Here is a 25,144-nt window from a genome sequence, read left to right on the forward strand (position 1 = left end):
CACCTTTGTTCTGAGAGTGTTTTTGGAAAGGAAGGACAGTGATTCATACACATTTAAGAGTGAAGGTCATACCCATAATCAGTCTGATACTACTTTAGAGCAGCAAGTGCTGAAAAAACTACCTTTAGAATTAAAATGTCATTGCCAATACTCATGGATAAGCCAGTCCTCTGAATGTAATATTGTTAAATGATTTGATAATGATGCAATATACCCAAACCTTTTTGTTTGTTTTCTGAGTTTTTCTTCCCAATTTATAACAGCCCAAACCTCAGATCATATCTCCTCCTCATATGTAACCAACTCAGTATTTTTTTTCTTAGTATATAACTTATAGCCCAGACCTAGCTATATTTGGAAAGAAATCCCATGGTGATCGCTGAAGCTTTCCCCAAGTAAGCACGCATAGTATTGTAGTCTTAGAACCCACTTCCAACAAAACAACCCTCTGTGGGTTCTGTTGAATTGAGAAATTAAGGCTTGTGCCTCAGACACATCCTCCTCTGCTGATCAGCATGCTCTTTGATTTAAAAGAAGCATGTCAGCAGAAAAGGGAATGGGGCAGGTATGGGTAATTTCCCAGTGCTGCCTCCCACACTGGAACAGATTTGGGGAAGACACAGCAAGGAAAGCAGGAATTGCCCCAAACAGTCCGTTTTGTTAATGATAGTGTCCCCATGGGACAAACGTGCCCTTGGGCAGTGAAGGAACACTTGCTGCACATGAAGGAAGAAACAATTACAGAGTGTTAAAGAGTGAAATTCTGACAAATGTTTCAGCCGCATTTAGGAGAATGCTTAAAAATAGGCTAGGTGGTCTTTAATTTGGTAGGATATTAAATGCTGGAAACAAACAAACAAACCTGTGTGAAGTCGAAGGCTTTCACAGCTGGCATCCATAGTTTTTTGTGGTTTTTTTGGGCTATGTGGCCATGTTCTAGAAGAGTTTCTTCCTGACGTTTCGCCAGGTATATCAGTTTTGCAATGGAGTTAGTTTGTTGGAAGTGGAGTTTTCTTCACATACTTTGCAGTGCTCCAAGCTTAGAACCCTGCTTTTAAATGAATCCAGTCTCTAGTTTCAACAAAGACACTGTATGATTATTCACACATCATAATCATGCTTAAAAAGGAAAAGTACCAGGCACACACTTGTTACAAACTTTTTTTTATTAACATTTCTGAATTCCTCTTTTTTTAATCTTTACAGTAGTTAATGTGCAATTCTTGATACTCTCAGGTCACAGGGATGAGGGAGTCACAAAATTTTTCTTGGCACTTAAAACACAGAACAAATACTGGCATTTTCCAGGGGCCAAAAGGGGATGGGGATTCGAGGTAAAAAGCAGGGAGGAGATGCTGAAGGAACTGGGAAGGGCTGGGTAAAGGAAAAAGGAGGTTGCTTTTGTTATTTTATTTTAAAGGACTGGTTTTCTTCTCTGGAAGGATTTTAAGAGGGGCAGGGGAGGGGGGGGGGCTGATACTGGAGTAGCTGCTTGCGTCAACCCAAAGCGCCTGGAAGGGGAAAAAGAAGTCCATGCTGCATCTGCACAGAGGTTACATAATCAGGCTTCATTAGTGCTTTTCAGTGTACATTTTTGTCCTTTTTAAGAAAAAAAATCTTAGCTCTAGTTTATGAAAGAATGAAAGATAAGAAAAATAAAAGATGACCAAAAAAGTGAACAGAATAAAAAAATTAGACAAAGGCCTTGGTTTCCTCCCCAAATCTGGAGATAATTCTCACCCTCAGAAGAAAGCACACCCAAGACACAAATATGCCACTAGGGAGAATTTCTTATCTAGTTGGAAGACAACTTCATACTAATCTGAATCCAGGATTCTATTTGGGGCATCCCATTTATTCACAGCTTCCCTAAATGTTAAAGAGGTTTTCCAGGTTGATACTAGATTTTCCTTGTCTTAAAACCTCTGCCACCATTTGCAAAACAAAGATAGAATACTATGAATTGCATTAGAATGGGTCTTCTAAGATTGCTACATGCCAAGCAGCATGTAATAGCAGTCCCCAATTATTCCTTCAAATGCTCCTTTGCCAGTGTCATTTTGTTTTTGAAATGTAGATTGGCAAGTCCTGATTTGGAAGAGATGCTAGCTTGCACCACTTTACGTTTTGGTTTTGAGGCTAGTGGGTGGCTTTGACCAGGTGAAACACAGCTAAGCCTTCAAACTAATCAATGTATGGCTCTGTTCTGTTGAGTGGCTAGGGAATGGGATAGGGGCATTCCTTAAGGCAATCACACCAGCTATCAAACATAGCCACATAAACAATGGAAGAGGCAATTCTGATTTATGTTACAGTCTAGACAGAACCATTGACTCTCTTGGCACCAGACCAAAGCCTCTATTTTCCAATTGCCTCAGTGATATATAAATATGAAATAGATGGTATATCTTCTCTCTCTTAATATAGGATCACCCTTTTCCCTTCTTGCAGTAACTCATCAAGCACCTCAAGAATCCCTATAGGTACTCGTCCCTGGGAGGTATCACTCTTATTGTACAATCCCCACTCTTTTTGTTCTGCCATTCACTTAATTCAACCAAGAGGTTTGAGTTATATATTAATTTCTGTTCAAGGCATTAGACAGCATAATATTTAGATTGTCTATGTATGTCATAGCTATGCTTGAAGGAAGGTTCACAATCCAAAGCAGGTTTTCAGGAACAGATAAAACAGCCTAGAAGTATAAATCTTTTAGGTGACGGTTATGGTGGAAAAAGAAAGTGCACAAATGAGGCTGACACATTTTTCATTAAGCAAGGGATCACTGGGGCCTTTGTTTCCTCATTCAGGTTCTTCTGTCTCAAAAAGACAAATTAACAATCTTATTCCTTCCCTATTGGAGTTCATCAAAGGCTAGAGAAATATAGGAATATGCTTTAGATATAGAATAATGTCACTAGCCCAGCTAGTTAAATATTGCCTTTATTGTCCCTCCTAGCCATGCCTGGAGGTGCTGGGGACTGAACTTGCAATACTTTGCATGCAAAAGGTGTGCTGAAAGAAGAAACTATGCACCTTCCTTTGAGCATAGCTATGACATACATAGACAATCTAAATATTATGCTGTCTAATGCCTTGAACAGAAATTAATATATAACTCAAACCTCTTGGTTGAATTAAGTATTGGATGAGGAGGTAAAATTAAACGTCATGGGCATAATACCTACGCTTGCTGTACCAAGATGATGTAAAATGCCACCACATGCAGTAAATTAGAAACATGAAAACAGAGAGGCAACAATGGTGGAATAGAGCTGCTATAAAATAATCAAGAAGTTCATTTCTTCCATGTTTCTTCAATGCATTCCAGTTTCCTTCCCAAACTGCACCTCTGCTTTCCTACTTGTAACAAGGAAAGATACTCAGTACCACATAAACTGTATCTATTCCCAGTTTTACAGCTGAGGAAGAGAGACAAAGAGAAAGGAAATGTCCAAGGTCACAGTAAACTTAGTTAAAACAGAGAGCCAAAGTTGTTTTCAGTTCCATATGTCTTCCTTTCTTTTCTTTGCCAGAGTGCCTCTTAAAGAGTTATTCTCCCAATGCTGGTTTGGAGGTGAAAGTGGGTGGAAGGAAGTGGGTGCTGACATGCACTTGTATGCAAGGAAGGTGTGTTACAGCAATCTAAACGCTAATTCTTCCACATTTACCACTAAAAATGTTACAGGACCTAGCTGTGGTAGGTGAAAGGAGGTAAGAGTGAGGAAAACAGCTGAAAACAGCATCCAGAAAATGAGTTTTGAAAAGACTCAGTCCCACTGCACAGCTGGATTTCCCAGGCAGAGGCTGGTCTGGTTCCATAAGAGCAAACTTTTGGTTTTGGACTACAGTTCCCACTGGCTATGCTGGCTACAGCTTCTAACAGTTAAAGTCCAAAGCTTTGTGGGGAGGACAAGTGTTCTCCACACTAGTCATAGACAAAATGCTGGTGGTTTTTTTTAAAGAGCAAAATGCTACAGCTGCTTCCTGCTGGAGATGGCTCATCAGAATTAAATTGAGGGCAATGTTAACAACCACAGTTGCTGACTCTTGTGTATTCAGGTCAGCCAACTAGTGCAATAGCAGGAGGCTTACATTTATGAAAGAATGAGTCATGGGCACAACATTAAGGGAAAGGGAAGGACTGGGGCCATATGCAAAAAGTGTAGCTGTATTCAGCTACTTGTTCCTAAGAAATGGCAGCCACAGATACACATCTCCATTTACATTAGACCACTCAGCCTTGCATAGATGAGCGTGGAAGTGCAATGCATCTCCAGACCTGCCTCCACAATGATTAAGCATGCCCTACAGCTGGTTATGCACAAATCTCCCTTGTGTTGCAATTATAAATGTGCTCTTTTTGTTCAGGTCTCATATTATTCATTATCTGAACAAGTTAGATTCCATCCCACCCCCGCCCCTCCAAAAAAACTATTTGAGGAAAATCAGTACGAGTGAGACAGACAGACAGACACAGTGTTTTAACAATGCTTTAACAATAGTTCCTTTTTCAGGCCATACAGTACCCCTTGCCTCCTATTCTTAGCAGGAGCATGACTGAAGAATCTTCAGCATAAGTAAATAATGAACTACACTGACCCATATTTGGTTTCTAGTAAATGTCTATGATTTTTAAAAATCTCACTTTTCTATCACTTCATCTTCTTGAGAGAAAAATACAAATCAAGGGGGAAGGGGAATGGATTCAATTAGGAAAGTGACTGCACATACAATGGGAATACAGGGAGATAATTCTGACTGAATGGCAAAAGAATTACTTCTTCAGTGTAAAAAGATGTGAAAACAGGGAAAGAGGATCTGGAAGAAAGTAGAAACAGTATAATGTCTAAAACTGTGTTGATGTCAACATTTAAGTTTTCATATCTTGCCAAAAGTAATGCACTTCTCTGAGCATAATGCAAATGGTAGCATGATCACTTTGCATCATGGATTTTTATCAAGACAATCACCAAAAGAGTAATTCTGGAAAACACTAGAAAAAGAAATTTCTCTGCAAATTCACAAATATATAATGCCTGGGATTCCCTGGGGAAGTGATGAAAATAAAACTAATACAATGCTGGCTTCAATTTGTATGTAGATTTACCCACAGTAAAGTCCAATAATGCCTAAATACCCTGAAGGCACTAGATCCCATCTGATCTTGGAGGCTAAGCAGGGTTAGCTCTAGTTAGCACTTGGATGGAATACCACCAACAAATATCAGGTGCTGTAGGTTATATTTCAGAGGAAGGAAGTGGCAAAACCACCTCCTTGGCTAAGAAAACCATATGAAATTCATGAGGTTGTTGTAAGTCGACGGGCAACTTGAAGGCACACAGAACAAAGTAAAATGATGACTGATTTGATCTGAAAAAATGTTTCACAGGAAGTAGCCCTTGGGCCAACACATGGCAAGCTTGAGTGTTCTGCCTCCAGACTAGTTTATTTGAGCTCACAGTTTCCTGCCAGCTAAGCCCTCTGCAAAATGTCTTTATTTATACCTTCTCAAATATAGGACTTTTATCTGTCTTTGTCTCCCTCCAGTGACGGCAAAAGGAAATGTCCTGCTTTGCATATCCACAGCAGTAAGACGGCTAACTGCTGGCAGAGAAAACGAACAAGATCCCTGGTGCAAAAAAGCAATTCTTGCAGGATGGTTACAATATTAAAACCAAAATGTTTTCTTGCAGTTCAGTTCTATGTATGTCTATCCAGAAGCATGATCAATTGCATTCAATGGGATTTAGTCCCGAGTAAGTAGTTTAGGATTGCATGGTAGAGACTTTTTCCCCAGAGCTCAAAAAGACAAATGTAAAGGTGATGATTTGTAAAAGAACACAAGACTCTTTCACCTTTTATAGTTGTCTATGTAAGAGAATTTTGGCAGGTATAACAGTCTTTGAGGCGACTGCTGGAAAAACTGCATTATTTCTACAGTGCAGAAGGCTTGCTATCCCCAGTAAATTTGCCGTTTTTTTTGCCTTGAGAGAGAATCTGGTAAAGAAAAAAAGCTTCTGTGGTGCTGATATCTGCAGAGGAGCACAGCTCAAGGATGGAAAAACAAGTCTAAACTGGCCCTGACTTAGGAAAAGGCCTGAATAGCATTGCAGCTGGGAGCAGTGGGAAATTTTGGGAAAGAAGAACCATGCAGAAAAGCATCAAAGAGTGTGTGCTCCCTTCAGATGCAGAGGGGCCATGAGAAACTTGCAGCTGACTCCATACCCTTTGCTGTCAGTGGCTGAGGCCAAAGAGAAACACCAAGGCTCAGAAGCTGGACCTGGTGATCCTAGAGCAGCTCATGACCATCCTGCCAGCAGAGATATCAGGGGATCCTGGAACCAAACCCCAGCAGATAACAAGGGCCCATTATATCAAGATAGTTGAAGGCACCCAACACTACTACATCTCTTCTTTCAGAGTGTGTGGTCATCTGTTCTAGAAAGGCATCATTCAGTTCCTCAGTTTGACTTGGGAATCTGTAGTAGACTCCCACAATAACACCTCTGTTGTTTCCTTCCCCTTTAATTTTTATCCAGTTGCTCTCCACCTGATTTCCAGGATTTAAGTCCTCATATTGAGGAGGGAGCTAACTTGTTTTCTGACGCTCCAGAGAACAGGACCTGGAACAATGGATGCAAGCTACAGGAAAAGATTCCACCTCAACATTAGGAGGAATTTCCTGACAGTAAGAGCTGTTTGACAGTGGAACAAACTCTCTCGGAGTGTAGTGGAGTCTCCTTCCTTAGAGGTCTTTAAACAGAGGCTGGATGGCCATCTGTCAGGGATGCTTTATAAAGGTTTCCATTTATTAAAATGTTTGATTTCCTCTGTTGCAAAGATTGTCACCCATTGCCTCAGTTCATGATTTGAGAGGACAACTTGATTCACACTAAGGAAGGGTAATGAAGGTTTGGCATAACAATAAACTAAGTGTGCAGCAGATCTTGCTAGAATAGCAAGGATGTTACGGTGGGAGTCTACTACAGACCCCCAAGTCAGACTGAGGAATTGGATGATATCTTTGTAGAACAGATGACCACACAGTCAGAAAAGAGAGATGTAGTAGTGATGGGTGACTTCAACTATCCTGATATTTGCTGGAAGTCAAACTCAGCAAAATCCTCAAGGTCTAGCAAATTCCTCACTTGCCTGGAAGACAATTTCATGGTCCAAAAGGTGGAAGAGGCAACAAGGGGGTCAGCTATTTTAGATCTGATCCTAACCAACAAGGATGACTTGGTTAATGGGGTGCAAGTGGTGGGATCATTAGGTGGAAGTGACCATGTTCTCCTGGAGTTTGTCATACAATGGAAAGGAGAAGCCAGGCATAGTCAGACACGCATCCTATACTTTAGGTCGGAGAGCGGATTTCAGTAAACTTAGAGAAGTATTGAGGGTGATCCCGTGGTCAGAAATACTAAAAGGGAAGGGAGTTCAGGCTGGATGGGAGTTTCTCAAAAGACAGATGCTGAAGGCACAATTTCAAACAGTTCCAGTGAGAAAGAAAAATGGGAGGTGTCTCAAGAAACCAGGATGGATGACTAAGGAACTTTCAACCGAGCTAAGTTTGAAACAGAACATGTACAAGAAATGGAAAAGGGGGGAAATCACAAAAAAGGAATTCAAAGAAATAGCAAGCATGTGTAGGGGTAAAGTCAGAAAAGCTAAAGCGTAGAATGAACTCAGGCTTGCTAGAGAGGTTAAAAAGAATAAAAAGGGATTTTTTGGATATGACTGCAGCAAAAGGAAGAAGGAGGAAATGGTAGGGCCACTGTGTGGAAAAGATGGCAAAATGCTAACAGGGGACAGAGAAAAGGCAGAATTACTCAACACCTTCCTTGCCTCAGTCTTCTCAGAAAAGGCAAAGGGTGCTCAACCTGAGGATAATGGAGAAGAGGACAGAATAGGGGAATTTCAGCACAGAATAAGTAAAGAGATAGTAGAGGAATACCTTGTTAATCTAAATGAATTTAAGTCTCCAGGACCAGATGAACTACATCCAAGGGTACTAAAAGAACTGGTAAATGTAATATCGGAGCCATTGGCAATCATATTTGAAAACTCCTGGAAAACAGGAGAAATTCCAGCAGACTGGAGGAGGGCAAACGTTGTTCCCATCTTCAAAAAGGGGGAAAAAGAGGATCCCAACAATTATCATCCAGTTAGTCTGACATCAATACCAGGAAAGATTCTGGAGCAGATCATTAAACAGAGGGTTTGTAAACATCTAGAAGGCAATGCCATAATCACAAAAAGTCAACATGGGTTTCAGAGAAACAAGTCATGCCAGACAAATCTAATCTCTTTCTTTGATAAAATTACCAGCTTGTTAGATGAAGGGAATGCTGTGGATATAGTATATCTTGATTTCAGTAAGGCCTTTGACAAGGTTTCCCATGACATTCTTGCAAACAAGCTTGTAAAATGTGGGCTAGACAAAGTAACTGTTACATGGATTTGTAACTGGTTGACCGGCCGAACCCAAAGGGTGCTCAACAATGGCTCCTTTTCATCCTGGAGGGAAGTGACCAGTGGGGTCCCACAGAACTCTGTCCTGGGCCCAGTGTTATTCAACATCTTTATCAATGACCTGGATGACAGTATTGGGAGCATACTTATCAAATTTGCTGATGACACCAAATTAGGAGGAATAGCTAATACTCCAGAGAACAGGATCAACATTCAAAATGACCTGAATAGACTAGAAAGCTGGGCCAAAGCTAACAAAATGAAATTCAACATGGAGAAATGTAAGGTACTGCACTTAGGACAGAAAAATAAAATGCACCGATATAGGATGGGGGACACCTGGCTGAATGAAACTACATGTGAAAGGGATCTGGGAGTCCAAGTAGACCACAAGTTGAACATGAGTGAACAGTGCGATACGGCAGCTAAAAAGGCCAATGCAATTTTAGGCTGCATCAATAAAAGTATAGTGTCTAGATCAAGAGAAGTAATAGTGCCACTGTATTCTGCTTTGGTCAGGCCCCACCTGGAATATTGTGTCCAGTTCTGGGCGCCACAATTCAGAAAGGACATTGAAAAACTGGAACGTGTCCAGAGGAGGGCGACGAAAATGGTGAAAGGTCTGGAAACCTTGCCCTATGAAGAACGACTCAGGGAGCTGGGGATGTTTAGCCTGGAGAAGAGAAGGTTAAGAGGTGATATGATAGCCCTGTTTAAATATTTGAAAGGATGTCATATTGAGGAGGGAGCAAGCTTGTTTTCTGCTGCTCCAGAGAACAGGACCCGGAACAATGGATGCAAGCTCCAGGAAAAGAGATTCCACCTCAACATTAGGAAGAACTTCCTGACAGCAAGGGCTGTTTGACAGTGGAACACACTCCCTCGGAGTGTAGTGGAGTCTCCTTCCTTGGAGGTCTTTAAGCAGAGGCTAAATGGCCATCTCTCGGGGATGCTTTGATTTGGATTTCCTGCATGGCAGGGGGTTGGACTGGATGGCCCGTGCGGTCTCTTCCAACTCTATGATTCTATGATTCTAATATCTACACTGTGTGTATGGAGATGCAGTAAAAGTAACTAGAACCCAGGTGTTCATGCCAGACTCCACATTCTCTCAGTCTTAAAAAACCAAGCCTTTGGATCCACTGACACTCAGAAATGAAAACTGATAGAGGAGTGGGGGAAGGCAAGAAGTGAAATTTCACGTTGCAGTTTATTGTCTATTGTTGGAAATGAAGCCCCAGCAAAGTTTTCAAACCACTTGACAGAGACACTGGCCTCAAGAGTCCAACAGGATACACCCTCCCTTTGTCTCCAGGCTTAGAGGCTGTCATCCAACATCCTCATGTATTGGGGAGGTTGTGAAATTTTCAGGCTCAAGGAAGGGAGGCTTTCTCCCTGGGGTTTGTCTCTTCCTTCAGAACCTGGTCCCCAACCTTTGTGAAGCTGAAGCAGCAGAAATGGCTGTCATTTGTTGAAACAGTGTGCAAAAGTGTGGTCTTGACAGAGGACCAGTTCTTTAGTAGGGATATTGAAAAAGCAAGTTCTAGGCTCAGTTTTAGACCATGACAACAGAGGAAGACAGACAGTTGCCTTTCAGTGTACAATTTCAGCCTCCAAAATTGTAGCACTTCGGGCTTCTGCATATGTGCTACTGTCCCTGATAGAACTACAGACTGGCTGAAAACTGAACTGTTTGCGAACTGCACCCTGTACAACACCTTACCATTTCTGTGAAGAGCCCTAGAAGAAAGTGGAGGTCTCACAGCTGTGTTATAAGCGGATGCTGGTCTTGTGGCATCCCTAACATCTATGGGGGTATCAACATTGTTCCCTCCATTGACTCTGTGCCACCAAAAATACATGACAATTGCTCTGCCATACTGGTTTGGCTACATACTATCAAGTTTATAGGCCACCCAATCAAAACCTGTAAGACAAACAAATAAAGGGCCACCAATCACAACATTACTTTAAAAAACAAAATGAACACCCCCCCCCAAAAAAACCCCAAGTCAATTTAAAATGTAAATAGCTACCATTACCTCTCCAAGGCCCGTTTTTAGATACTTACAATTTAAATTATGAATTTAAAAAGTAACACCCCTCTGTCATTTTAAAACAGTTCCTTTTAGTCACTTTTTAGAAAAGCATCAGAATGCTACGAAATTGCTGGCCTGTGATACAAAACACGCCCTGTAACTATAAACATAACTCAAGCAGTTATAGTCACACTGCAAAAAGAGTGATTCCTCAACAACTGTAATGTTTAGTATGTCTTAGTTATTGCAACAATAATTATAATAATAATTACTAGGATTTTTTATTTATAACTAATTACTTTCACGCTCTGAGAGTGAGGAAGGTGCATAGGTTTGGGGGGCATGCAAAGCAGAGTTGTGTGTGCATGTGTAGAAAGATACTAACACAGCAGTAGGGGAGGGACTGCAAGACCTGAGCATGCCTAACTAAGAGGAGAGAGAAGAGGAAGGATATGACAAAACAACAGCACTGGGTTCAAAAGCCCTTCCCTGTTTATGTTTATCATGGCACTAGGATTTTTCCACTCTCTAATGTAGACCTGAGGAAAGACTTGGTGATGAACCCAAGTTAGAGCCATGTCTGGAGAGAACTAGGTCTGGTGAAAGAAGAGGCAGCATTCTGGAACCATACTTCCCTGGATCATGGCCTTTTTTATTTATTTTTTGCAAATTTGTTTGCTTTTAAAAAATCTACTAAAATATATTTCTAAAAAAAAATATAGCATGAGAAAAGAAAGAAGGTGGGGATTGGGGGAGGGGAGATGAGAGGAGGGTGAGAATGCCAGCCAGAACTGCCAATACATCAGCAGGGCCTCCCCTATGAGCTCATACTACCTGTGGTGCCTAAGGAAGCAAGGCCCATGTTTAAGAAAATTTGTTTTTGAAAGGAGACAGCACAAATGCTTTCTTTCTCCTCTGCCAAAATAAAAACAAACCAACAACGGAAAAAAATGAAAGAAAGGAAATGAAAAAAGGTGGAAAACAATTCTACAAAAATCAACTTAGGAAATAAAAATCATTGATTGGGAAAAAAAGAAGAGACCTTGGGCATGTTTACTGGAGGCCCTCCGCAGAGGTGCCTGCATCGCCATCATGGCTGCCTGTCTCAAAGCTGTGCTCCACCCCCATGATGTCTGGCTCCATTTTGCCAGTGTCATTGATGAAGGTCGTGTAGGTATCGCCCTCAGCCATCAGTAGTTTCAGTTTGGGGATCCAGCTCTTACGGACGACACGCCGTGCGTTTGTGCACATGTCAGCAGCAATAGCATTCATCTCGCTTTCCTTGAAGTTTGGGGCAAAGTTCTGGCAATAAACTGAGACAGGGAAAGGATGCAAAGTTGTGATTGGAGCAAGTAGAGCACCAAAAGGGCACAATTCCATACCTCTTGATTCCCAGTGCCAACATCTGCCTGGCGGCTGCCAAAACACCAATATAACTGACACTTGGCCAAGTCTACAGCTACTGCATCCATTGAGAGAGAGGACGTATTTTGAAGTCTTTACATGCAACACTAAGATGATCTCTTCTGCTGTGATCACAATGGACTTGAGGACCCTGAAGGATCTGACTACGACACACAGCCCCTTGTTCTGATGCAACACAGCTACAGACAACTCCCAAAACTCTCCTTCAAGAAGGCTCTGTTTGACTCACATACCCTCAAGCCCCACCCCAGGATCTTTTTAGGAAACACTTACACTTCACGGCATGCAGCACCCGGCTGTCTAGAGGTTTCCTGCTAGGGTCGTTGGTAGAGGAGCGGATTCCAGTGCCGCAACTGTTGGCAAGGGTATTCCTAGCAAGCAGTTAAAGAGAAAGCAATTAAAATCTAAATAGACTCGCTAACTTCATCCCTTTCCCAGTTGACAGCTCAGTTTATCTCAATCTGGATTTAGCTGAAGACCTAGTACCTATCTTGTCCTCTCTCTCTAGCAAAGTTTTTAAGAGCTCCTTACCTCTAAAGCAGAAAGATATATGGGTGCAAAAACCGAAGCAAACAAGGGAGCGGGGAACCAGACAGACACAAGACTCCTCTTCCAACACATCCGTTGAGAACTCACCGGTCAAAGAAGGATGCTAATAGCCGTCTGAGAAGCACTTTGTGTCGTGTCCCAGCACTGACATGACAATTCATCAGCTGTGCCCGAGTAATGTACACATTGGTACCTATGCAGGAAAGTGAAACAGAGAAAGGGGTGGGGGGAGATGCAGAGGGAGACAAAGCCTGTTGTAAAAACACAAAACTTCCACATTGGCCTGAGATAAATAAGCTTTCTAACAAAATATCACCTTTTCCTAAATGCTTTGTGGGAGCAACAAAATTTCATGTAGTTCTGATAAGATCCACAGCCCGTTTCACTTCCAATAACATGTGGAAAGTGATGCTTAACATGAGGTCGTTAATAGTTTTTGTGAGCCTAGCCCTGTCTTTGCAATTCAGCTGCACAAGTGGCCTTGGTGAGGCTGCATATTACATTCCATGACTATTATACAGTCCTTTAGGGGATATTTGTGGCTAGGAACTATGGCATTTCAGTAATCCTGGGAAGATAGATGCAAAGATTAGGAAGCCAAAAGAAGAAGTTTGGAAAAACTAACAAGCAGGATTGAGATCTACTGGGCTGGAAGAGGCTTGGCTTTTGAGCAATCTCTTCTCCTGGGCAGGAAGAGGAAATAGTTTGGAACTTATACAGGAAAGACAATCAGCAGCAACCAAATCTTTCAAAAGCACTCTATGTGGGATACCATGTGCTAGATACTACCAAGTTGACAAGAGCACTAAGAGAGTTTCTGCCTTTCCCACTGAACAACATGGTGAAGGGTCTGGAAACCATGCCCTATGAGGAACGACTTAGGGAGCTGGGGATGTTTAGCCTGGAGAAAAGAAGGTTAAGAGGTGATATGATAGCCCTGTTTAAATATTTGAAAGGATGTCATATTGAAGAGGGAGCAAGCTTGTTCTCTGCTGCTCCAGAGAACAGGACCCGGAACAATGGATGCAAGCTACAGGAAAAGAGATTTCACCTGAACATTAGGAGGAACTTCCTGACAGTAAGGGCTGTTCGACAGTGGAATGCACTCCCTCGGAGGGTGATAGAGTCTCCTTCCTTGGAGGTCTTTAAACAGAGGCTGGATGGCCATCTGTCAGGGATGCTTTGAATTGGATTTCCTGCATGGCAGGGGGTTGGACTGGATGGCCCTAGTGGTCTCTTCCAACTCTATGATTCTATGATTCTATGATTCTATGATTCTAACTGAGCATCAGCCTGCTTGCTGTCAGTCCAACAATCTCGAATTCTTTAGTGGGGCCAAGGAAAGCTAAAATATGGGTTTATAATCAAGCACGATTTAAAAATGGATCTCCTTTGACACTTTCTCCCGGCTTCTCTCTCAGCAGCATTTAAATTGAAAGAATGAGTTTCTCTACTTTAATTCAAGACATTCATTTCAAGCATGATTTCCTCAGAGTTTGCTCTCAGCCTAAAGCAGAAGGCACAATAAGGTCCCATTTAGCTCATTTCAACTGATCCACCATGGCAGAAAATACCATAGAGCAAAGCTACAAAAACTGGAAGCTGATCTGCCTGGGTAGGTTATCCCAAGGGCTAATCAGGCTCTGTGGCCATGTGCACATTTAGTGCTATGGATTTAGTGCTAAGCAAAACTGAAGATGCATAATTTTAGCTTGTTATTCCTTGAGCTCAATCCTCTCTCCACTGCTTGTCTTTATGGAAGGTGCAGGGCTGTATGATGAGATTTACTAGTTAACATTTTATGGGGGTGGGTAGGGTAGGAATTCTGGATATGAGGGATCTTTAAGAAAGGCTGCCATAGAATGAGCAGACTTCCTGAATTCCAGCATGATATATGCTAACTATCAAGGCTACCTTGTTTTGGGGGATAAGCTCGAACACATAGCCATTGAACAACAACAACAACAACAAAAAAAACAAAACAAAAAAAAAAACCCACCCCCCACCGAAAGCCTCAGTGCATCAGAGTGAAATGGCAAGTAACCAGGCTCTTACTGGCTGCAACTAGTTCAAAGCCAATAAGCTTCCCCACACCTCCATATTAATTCTTGACCCTAATGGGCTAAGTAATTTTCCTCACCAATCACAAGTTCCAGTTTCTCAGCTGGATCACCTTCATCGTACAATTTGGGATGGCACCGATTCCCAATCTGGTTGATAAGCTCAGCTGGCAGCGAAGCCAGGTCCTGCCGCACCCGTATCCGGTTACGAGACTCTGATTGCACCTGGTCTGGCAGTGCTTCCACTTTCTCTGCTGGGCAAAGAAGGCAGAGAAGGAGAGGTTTTTGTTTTTCTTTAAAATGAAGAAAATTGGGGAAAAGCAAGTATGGAACAGAAGTGGAAATTGTGGAATCCAAATAAGAAGACATTTTTCCCTTCTTTAAAAGCTTCTAAATCTGCAACCACATAGACATGCCATAAGAATTATTTATGGATTTGTTATCACATCCCTTTTTAAAATGGGACCACAAGAGCTACTCCATCTGCCAAGAACAGAAAGCCATTTAACACTATATGTACTGGATATTTTCAACAGAAGACCAATGGCAGGGAATTGGACTGAATGACCGTTGTGGTTTGCTCCAATTCTATGATTCTAAGGGTGAAAAATGCTGGTCACTCTTATTGCCAAAGGGAAATCTAGGTCAGTGGTGAGGAAAGACCTCTGCTTAAAATCAATCAACCAATCAATCAATCAAACAAAACACTCCCTGAATCCCACCTTTACTTTATAAACTTTGGACTGTTTCTATTATTTTGTTCCTAGACAAGGTGCTGGCTGTGGAAGTGAAACAGATTATCTAGGTCAGTGATTCCCAAACTTCGGTCTTCCAGATGTTTTGCACTTTACCTCCCAAAATTCCTGATTGTTTGCCCAAATGGACAGGACTTCTGGGAGCTGAAATCCAAAACACCAGGAGGACCAAAGTTTGGGAAACACTGATCTAGGTCAATGCTTCCCAAGCTATCTGATGCAGGAGGCTGGACAATTCTTCCCCCGCCCCAATGTGCCTGAGACCAGAACCGTATTTGTGTCCATTGGCTACAATTATTTATTTCTTTCCTAGAAACTCACCAGAGCAGGGCAGCCAATGGATCACGGATTGGCATGGGTCTATAGACCATCACTTTTAAGAAGCACAGGTCTAGACTGGGATCTGGACAGTGGGAACTCTTAGTTGGATCTGCTGGCCTTCTTAGCAACTTTCAGTGCTGTTGAAAATGATATTCTCCTGAATCACTTGTCTGAGATGGGACATAGAGGCTGTTTTACTGTTTGATGGTGGTTTCAGTCCTTTGTGGATGACAAGTTCAAATGTTGGTGCAGATGAACAGGGACTCCTGTTTGCTGTTATGGGAAATGTCTTCTGGTGTTTTGTGGTTCAATGCCACCAGTGTGCTGATGATATACAACTGTATCTCCCCTTTCCAATTAAATCCACTGAAACGATTACCTCAAATGAAAAACCTTTTCTGCAATGGGACAGAGAAATTAGTAAATTCATATGGGATGGGAAAAAACCCCGAGTGAGATTTAAGACAATGCAGGATGATTGGAAAAGAGGTGGATTGGGTTTACCAAGTTTAAAAATCTATTTTTATTCTTGTTGCTTCGACTGGTTGACTGAATGGTTTAAACTTGAGAACATGGAATTGTTGAACTTAGAAACAATAGATTGGATTTATGGATTACACGCCTATCTTTTCTATGATAAAGTTAAAGTCAATAAGATCTTTCTTAATCACTGTGTGTGGAAGCCTCTAATTAGAGCCTGGGTTAAATTTAAACCTTTAATTTATAGAAAATTGCCTTACTGGACATCAGTAAATGAGGCTTTTCACAGAAAGGACAGTATGTCCCCTACAAGATGGTTAAACTATAAAGACTTGACTAAATTTGATCATGTGACTAATATGCCAGAACTAAAGTCTCAAGAAGAGCTATGTGCTAATGGCTTTTCTTTACATTGGTTTCTATATCGGCAAATCAAAGAGAGGTTTATGTTGGATAATAAATTAATAGGAATATCATTGGCAACATTAGATTTTGATAAAATTATCTTTGACAATAATTCCAAAAAAGTGTCCTTATTTTATAAGTTCTTCTTAAAAATGGAAATGCTTGAAGAAACGGTGAAACCTACAATGATCAAATGGGCTCAAGATCTAAATGAAGCAATACCCCTGGAACAATGGGAAAAAAATTTGGAAAAATAGATTAAAACACACTGTATGTACAGATGTTAAGGAAAATTATTTCAAAATGCAAAATCGACGGTACCTTACGCCCACTAGAATAACCAAAATTCACAAAAATAGTAATCCAATTTGTTGGAAATGTGGGAAAGCACCGGGTTCTTTTTTGCATATGTGGTGGAACTGCGAATTAGCCAAAAAATACTGGAATCAAATTCATGGAAAAATTCAAAATATATTAAAATGTCAATTTAAGTTAGATCCAAAATGTTATTTGTTAAATATGATTGAGGACACACAATTAGAAAATAACTTTGGTGTACTTTTATTTTACATGATATCGGCGGCACGCACAGTTTACGCAATGTATTGGAAAAGGAAAAATCACCCGACATGGGGTGACTGGTTCCTAAAACTGATGACATATTTTGAAATGGATAAGCTTACCTGCTTGATCAGGGTCAAAGATTGGAATAAGTGGAAAAAAAGCTGGATGCCATGAATAGAATTCATTAAGAGTGAAAGGAAAATGGATAAATTTATTTCTTAGTTTGTAAAAGGATGGAAAATTAATAAGGACTGTATTGTATTTATTTAGCAGAGTAAAATTTATTATTGAGAAAGAAAATATATAAGGCTAGCATATAAGAAAGTAATCGGCATATAGAAAGTCAGATTATGTCACAAATGTATTAATGAATAGAAAGATTCAAAATTTCACAGCCAAATGAGCCTTTCGATCAGGAGACTAAAATTTTGTATTGTATGTTTATGTTTGCAATTTATGTAATAATGTGCAATGAATGTCTGTATGTAATGTATGTGTTATATTTTTTTTAATCAATAAAATATTTATTTAAAAAATCCATTGAAACTGTTCTGGTTATGCTTCTGATATTGGGATGGATTTGATGAGGAAAGACAAACTGAAGCTTAATCCAGAACAAGACAGAACTGCTTCAGTTGAAAGACAGCTCAGAGTATAAAGATTCAGCCTCCCAATCATACTCTTTTTGAAGGTTGTTTCTAGTTTGACTGAACCTGGATGTCCAGGTTTCAGTAGTGGACAGGAGTGTGTTTGTACACTTAAGGCAAACATGCTAACTGTGCCCATTCCTGAAAACCTCACATTTGACAATGGTAATACATACTTTTATTACATCCAATTTGGCCTACCTTTGAAAAGTGTTCAGAAATTTCAGTTAGGCCAGGATGTCGTGGTAGTATGACTGTTAACAAATGAAAGCTATAGGGAGCATATGACTCTCTTCACTGGCTAACAGTCTGTATCTGGGAAAAATTCAAAGTGCTGGTTATGACCTGTCAAGACCTATATAACTTGGAACCAGGCTTCCTTACAGTCAGCATAGCCAGCATCACAGGAATGTGTGATGGGGACATAAGACAGGGCTTTCTTGGTGGTTGCATCCAGGTTCTGGAACTTGCTGCTGTGAGGTGGTAGTCTGACTCTCTCTGTTGTGTTATTGAAAATTGCTGTTAATCATTTTATTCAGACAGATCTCTGTGGCATTTAGGTCATGTTAGAATTGAAGAGGGGTGCTGTTTCCTTTTATTTATGTGTTTTAAGCCATATTTTAAAAATGTAAGTTTTGTGTTTTAAATATACTGTGATCCTGCTGTACTGGCATGCTAGCTAATCGTGGATTTATGCACTCGCAGATCACCACGGCCCATTTTATTCAATGGTGCCATATGCACACTGGATCTACTCGCACAGCTGTGCACATTTTGCTGCCTTTGAATAAAATGAGGTGCAGCCATCAGCCTTTTTTCCCATCCACAGGAGAGGAGGCTGAAACCAAACCCCTGCAGATGGAAAGGGATTCTATATCTGCTTCTATTTGTATATTAGTACTCTCAAGCACCTTTTTACTAAAAAGAATGGATATAAATTTAATTCATTAAGTAAAATCGCAGAAAAAAATTGATCCACACTGAATGGTTGGAAAGTATGTGTGCATATACACAAATGTGATACTGATGGGGTAAGGAGACTAACCCATATTTTAAAACATACTTTTTATGCTCTCTATCCTCACTGAATATCTCAAATAGAAGCCTGCAGTTCATCACCATCAATAACACATGTTTTGAGACTACTTCCCAAGGTGCATCCCATAACCCTTGGCCATCTTTACAACAATCACATGGCACAATATTAAAGAGTGAGAGAGGAAATGTGACATTGGAAACTCCACCTTTCTCAACACCCTGTTCCATGTGGGTGGCTGAAATAATATTTAAACCACAGAGATGCCATGGCTCAGAGTGTGTTTTATTTTTAAAAACCTATATACTTTTTCTCAGAAAGTTTCAAAGTGGAACACAACAGAGTTAACAACCAATTAAAAATAATGAAAACAAAACAACAATTGTACAGAGGCAGAAATGAAGCAGCAACAACTCAGCTATCAAAGGCAGCTTAGAAAGATTTTCAAAAGTGCCTCCAAAAAGAGAGCAAGGAGACAACTAAGTGTGTATGAACAGAATGATCTCCAAGATTTCTTTGCTCTCTGCAACAGCAGTTCCAGGTAGAAAAGGCATGTTTGGAAGCTACGAAGTCATGGATAACAGTCCTAGCAGAGCTTGGGAGAGTTACGTTTTTTGGCCACTTCTCTTAGAATCTCCCAGCTAGCATGATCACTGCTCACAAAGGCTGGAGAAATGGAGTTGTGGTCCAACAAAAGGACTTTTTCCAAACTCTAAGCCTTAAGCCTCTATAAGGTCAACTGCTTCTGCACTTCTGAATATGGATATTTGTGGACCACATTTCAGAAAAAGGTCTGAGTATCTCACCCTCAGGAATTCAAGTAAAAAGAAACAGAGAGGCACAGGGGGTATTAAGTCACTCACTGTCACAGCTACTGTGAGAACATGAGAAAAATCACCAGCAAAAACATCCAGCAAATTCATATGTGTTCACTCACTCAGTTCATTTACTCACAGAGTATACTTTCAAAGCACTGGTCATTCTCTTCCTTATAAGACACACATTTAAGGAATTATGTTTAATATTTAGACATTTTCAGTCATCACTAAATCAAACCTTTGTAAATAATTCTACACCTCTACACAGAGGTGCTCACTTTAGAAGACTGATCAAGGTTTGATTCTTAGGCTATGTGAAATGTAGAATTAAATAACTGCCAGATGTTTTCCCCACTCAATAGTAATATTTAACCAGAACTTGGGAAATTTACTTTATTGAACAGAAACACCCAGAATTCCTCTACCAGCATGGCTAGTTGTTTGATCTAATACTGACATTGAATTAACCTCACAGGGATATTACAGGAACATTACAGGAAGGGCTGCTAAATACTAACTAGAACATTTCACATACACTTCATAATACGCAAGAGTGTTATATGCTTGTTCATTTTTAGATTGCATGAACACAGGTTAACAGAAGCTCCCCATAGCACATTTTTGTTGCCCAGGCATGTGGAAAAAGATATGTTTTTGCCTGGTATGTGATACAGCGCAAGTAGACATGATTACTGTTCATCATGCAGATCCAGCTGCAATACTTGTCATATTGTTCCCCAGACTCCAGGATCTCCCTCACATCTCAGCTCCACCCTGGTGCAGATTTGTTTTGACAAAAACAAAAAATAAAAACATAACTAAATACTGTCTAACTAAGACAGAGACTAGGAATACCACGCATTGGCAACCCACAATTGACACTCACCCGTTTGTCCTACATTCATCATGCTGTACATAGTGTACATGTTGCAGATCTGCCGGTACTGCTCATCAGAGCCCTCCTCAGGAGGGTCCTCCTCTTCATCTTCCTCATTGTGGTAGGAGCTGGGGCTGTCACTGGTGTAGGCGCTGGAGGTGCCAGGGCTAGTCTGGTCTGAAGTGCTGGGGCCACTGACTACACCTGCCCCTCCACCTCCTCCCGTTAGGGCCCCCTGCTGCTGCTGCTGTTGGGCCTGTTGCTGCTGCTGCTGGGCTTGTTGCACCTGTTGTTGTTGCTGCTGCTGGGCCTGTCGGTTCCCCCCACCACTCAAATCCTGCTGGGAGGAGATCTTGGCCATTTTGCGGCTGCCATTACTACCACCGCCGCCACCACCTCCCCCTTCTTTCTGGCTGCTTTCCCAGAGCCTCTTAACCACAAACGTGCACTGGACAGAGTCTGAGTCCTGCTGCTCTGTCTTTACGCGAGAGACCAGGGGCAGGGGTGTATTGCCAGAGGGCCAGGTGGACGTCTGTGCCACGGGGCTCTGCGGCTCAGATGAAGGCGTCTCCTCCGTGTGCAAGCCTTGGGAGTCACAGCTGGGCGAGCTGACCTTCAGGAAGAACTCAGTCCCCTTTTCCATAATCTCCTGGATCTGCAGGAAGCCTGCTGTGTACATGAGCAGGAACTGGTCGCCCACATTCATGCTGAGGCGGCCAGTGTAGCAGAAGCTGAGGATCTGCTGGAAGGACTGAGGTTGCACGGCACCTGGAAGCTCCACTACCGTGCTCTTGCTGTTGTTGAAAAGGTCCCGGAAGTAGCAGCTGCTGGCAGCCAGCACAGCCCGATGTGCCTTGAAAGCATGGCCTTTCACCACAACAGAGACATCGCAGTACAGGCCCTGCAATCGCTGCTCATTCAGGCACTCCAGGATGCTGTTACCAAAGTTGGGGATCTCCATCTGGAGAATCTGAGCCATCCTCTCCTTCTCCTCCTCACTTGGATGGGTGCACTAGAAGGAGAATAAGGGTCCAAGAGGTTGTACACAGCATTAATACAGAAAGAGATAAAGAGAGCTAACAATAAAAGGAAGGGAGTGGGAGAGGGGAAAGAGACAAAAATGGTCAACCATTTTGTTTTACTGTGTGATTGCTTTCCCTTCAGGAGCAGAAAAAGTTACCAGGAATGGTAGCAGAGAGGATGAAATATGCAGCCCACCTTATTGACCATCTGATGTGCTGCATTTAAAAATAGTAGCACAAACCACCCCTCAGTTTAAGTAACCAACATTATTTTGATCTATACTAAGTATGAGGTTGCACCAGGGCCAACATAACTAATACAAGACTAAACTAGGTATATTATAAAGTTGGGCTGAAATGTCAGCTGTATGATAGTGATCTAAGAGTACCCTTTTACACCCACTACCATACCACCATCAATACGCTTGATCTCATCTGACCTCAGGACCTAAGCAGGTTTTGATCTGATTACTTGGAACAAAGAGTATCAGGGAATACTATGGGTCTCCAGGAAGGGCTAAGAAAGAATCTTGACACTTGAGGAGTTGCTACAAGTCAGGCTGAGGTAAATGGGTCAGGTGGACTAGTTCAGTTAACAGGCACTTTCCTATGTTCCTGTGGCAAAGCCAAGCTTACACTGCATCTTATGGCTGATCTCACTTCCCCAAAGCTCAGAACATGGAGATACGTACATACTTGTACAACACCTGCAGTAGGTACATTATCTGTTGTGAGGAAAGTTAAAGGTAGAAGCAGCTCAGATGTTAAACAAAGATTTAGGAGTCACTGGGTCAGGAAGAGGTTACCTGTAAAATCACTAGTACAAGTGTGAAAGTTTGATGTTCAACATACTGGTAACTGAAATAAAATAGAACAGATTAATGTGTGTGTTTTTATACAGCTTTATGAGGGTTTTTTTAAAGTAGAAAAACTAAGATGTATATAATATGGAAAGAAGGTAAAATATCCACTTTGGTGTGGAGAAAGCTGTGCAGAGAGTAGGCCAAAGCCAGGAGGAGAAAGAAGCTATTATCAATAATAAGGAGAATCACGTGGAGCTAGCAGTCTTCTGTATACCTGGTCTGTGACAGCCCCAGGTCAAATTTGGATCTAACACTTGGCCATTAAGAATACACATTTATTTTCTGGCCAGGTGACACAAACAGAGGGGGAAGTATGGCATATTGGGCAGAGAGATGAAAACACTTAGGACAAGATTTTTCAAGCAACACTCTTCCTGTTCCCACTTTTGAAATTCAGAATCAACTGTCTTGTCCAATACACACACACACGCATGCACACACACACACACAAAAAAATCAAAGGTGGGAAAAACACTCTCTTTACTTAAGCCTTTCTTAAATATTTCTCATTATTACAGGTAACAGACCATGCAAAATGTTACAGCTGTGGGCCCATCAGCATTGTCTTCACCAAGGTCAGGAAAAATGGTATCTTGAAAAGCTGAGTTGCAAAATGGGACTATACAGTGCCACAAAGTAGGCTTTTCTGTGGAAGCTATCAGTAAGGAATAAAAGTCATTTTGTAAGCTTAAGTTTTAAGTAACCCTATTTAAATAGTTTGAATCACAGCACTGTAGCAACAGAAGGTAAGCCAGAAGGCCATATAGGTTCAGCTGTATGCCCGGAAGCAGAGGATTCTCTCCAACATCCATACTACAATAAAGCTGAAACTGGGCAAAGAAGTGACCAACAACCAGCTCACACACGTGCTCATAGATTCTCTCTCCAATACTTCACAATACAAAATAATAACTACTCTGCTGAGATTAAGGACTATATAAGAGGGCAAATAACAGGAGCATTAGTTTCTGCTTGTTGAGGGCTAAAATATCTTTCTCCCTTGAGAATTTGTAATGACAGAGCTGTCCATGTTGAAAGAACCCAAAGTTCATTATAGCTTCCAGTATTAAGTCACGACCCTCCAAATCCAAATGTTCCTAAGAGACTAGCCCAGCTCTATATAGGTCTGTTTTTAAATTGCTTTGTAGTGGCTTCTATAAATGCTTGTTTTGTTTTTTGTATTTTTGCATATTGCTACTTTTATTGCATTTTACAATTCTTGTAAATTGTCTTGAACTCTCTGAGGAAAGGTGAGGGTGTAAACTGATAAGGTATGGTAGGTGAGCCACAGTACAATTGTCTGCAGTCAGAGAGTATGGTAAGTTTTGTAACAGTAAATCAAGAGAATCTCAGCAACTGTCACACATGGCCATGTCTTTCAATGGTTCTCCAAAGCAGAAACATCACATTTTGCACCCATATCCCACACCTACAATTTCATCCAATGCAATAATCCCTAAACTTGTCACAACAGTGTTTGACTTGGCTATACATGGGTTATCTCCCCCTCCCCCATAATTGTTTATTATCATAAACAAACAGTAAGGCATCTCAAGGGCCATAAGAAAGCAAAAACCTAAGGTTGTGGGAACATGCTCATCTAAGGCAGAGATGCCGACACCTTATGTCTGCATGAAAGAACTGTCAATACCCCAGTACTGTGTACATGTATAATAATAATAATAATAATAATAATAATAATACTTATTATTTCTTACTTGCCTCTCCCCATGGAATGTGGTGGGGAACAACAATTAACAAATAATAAACATCAATTAAAATCACATTAGTTAAAATACACATCAGTTTAAAAGAATAAATAAGACAGATGCATTTTAAAACCATCCACTTTTAAAATTCACAATTTAAAAATTATTTGGATAAGCCTGCTGGAAAAAAAACTAGTTTTTAAGGCTGTTTTAAATTCAGACAGGGTACTCAACTGTCGAATTTCTTCCGGCAGGTCATTCCACAGTCTGGGGTGGCTGAAGAAGAAGTCCTCTGAATGACAGTTGGCAGCCTAGTCCTGGCTGACTGGAGTAAATGTCCACCAGAGGACCTGACTGTACAAAATGGATTATACGGGTGGAGGCGATCCTGTAGACAACCTGGACCCAAGCCATGTAGGGCATTAAAAGTAGTAACAAACACTTTTTGCCCTGCCTGGAAACTAATTAGCAGCCAGTGGAGTGATTCTAATATTGGTGTGGTAATATCACTCCTAGAAGTCCCAATAATCAATCTGGCTGCAAGTATATACACTGAATGTAATTTATACACATACAGATAAGAGTGTTATATTTTACTGTAAAACACTGCCTCTTTTTCCTGTTTGCTAAGAAATTTTATAAAGAATATCAATCTGCTACCATACAAGACACTTTGTCTATGATAACCCATCTAAGGCTCAGTGGCTATTAGCAATGAGGAAGACTACTCTTTGCAGGACATTCTTATTTCTTAATCCATGCTTTTTACACTAAGATTATTTCAACAAGCTTCATTACCTGTCAACAAGAGACATCGTAACAAAATGCGAAGTTTCACAGTGGATTCCTTGAGATATTTTGATATTATGAAGTACTGCAAAAGTTATGGAGAAGTGACAAGATACAAATATGGCTCTACAGAGTGTGGAAAGTGATCAGTGTTTTACTGGAACAAACAGGGCTTTAATAAGAATTAAAATGAATTATTATTATTCAACATGTGAGAAATAGGCCCTAAGTCAGCAAAGCTGGTTTGCAAGTCCACTGAGACCTTTCAGCTCTCCAGTCTAAGAAGGAATAAAGAACTCTCTGTGACACC

At 41.0% G+C, this 25,144-nt stretch overlaps 1 protein-coding gene across 3 annotated transcripts; it reads right to left on the minus strand.

Moving 5' to 3' along the window:
* Positions 1–11,256: 11,256 nt before the first annotated feature.
* On the minus strand, positions 11,257–22,464 carry LOC149321994 (nucleus accumbens-associated protein 1-like). 3 transcript variants are annotated; one of them, XM_089532570.1, is made up of 6 exons: positions 22,280–22,464; positions 20,461–21,463; positions 14,629–14,802; positions 12,576–12,681; positions 12,213–12,310; positions 11,257–11,827 (listed from the first exon to the last, which is right to left on the minus strand). In XM_089532570.1, exons 2-6 carry the CDS (start codon positions 21,428–21,430, stop codon positions 11,568–11,570), a joined length of 1,608 nt encoding a protein of 535 aa, XP_089388696.1. In that variant the 5' UTR covers positions 21,431–21,463; positions 22,280–22,464; the 3' UTR covers positions 11,257–11,567. The 3 variants fall into 3 exon arrangements, with proteins under 3 accessions (XP_089388696.1, XP_089388706.1, XP_089388688.1); XM_089532580.1 differs by lacking the exon at positions 22,280–22,464 and having other exon boundaries at positions 14,629–14,799; positions 20,461–21,535; XM_089532562.1 differs by lacking the exon at positions 22,280–22,464 and having other exon boundaries at positions 20,461–21,535.
* Between the last annotated feature and the right edge of the window lie 2,680 nt (positions 22,465–25,144).

Source organism: Sceloporus occidentalis, unplaced genomic scaffold (genome assembly GCF_023333645.1).
Source record: "Sceloporus occidentalis isolate IW3139 unplaced genomic scaffold, rSceOcc1.0.p SCAF_1, whole genome shotgun sequence".
Classification (NCBI taxonomy): Eukaryota; Metazoa; Chordata; class Lepidosauria; order Squamata; family Phrynosomatidae; genus Sceloporus; species Sceloporus occidentalis.

Bases quoted from the DNA above. Each gene is read 5' to 3' on its own strand.
- LOC149321994 (XM_089532570.1), bottom strand. From the start codon at position 21,430: ATGGCTCAGATTCTCCAGATGGAGATCCCCAACTTTGGTAACAGCATC. The intron at 12,682-14,628 runs GTGAGGAAAATT...TTTCCTGCATAG, and splicing joins GAAACTGGAACTTGTGATTG to GTACCAATGTGTACATTACT. The intron at 12,311-12,575 runs GTGAGTTCTCAA...ACTGCTTGCTAG, and splicing joins TTAGCATCCTTCTTTGACCG to GAATACCCTTGCCAACAGTT.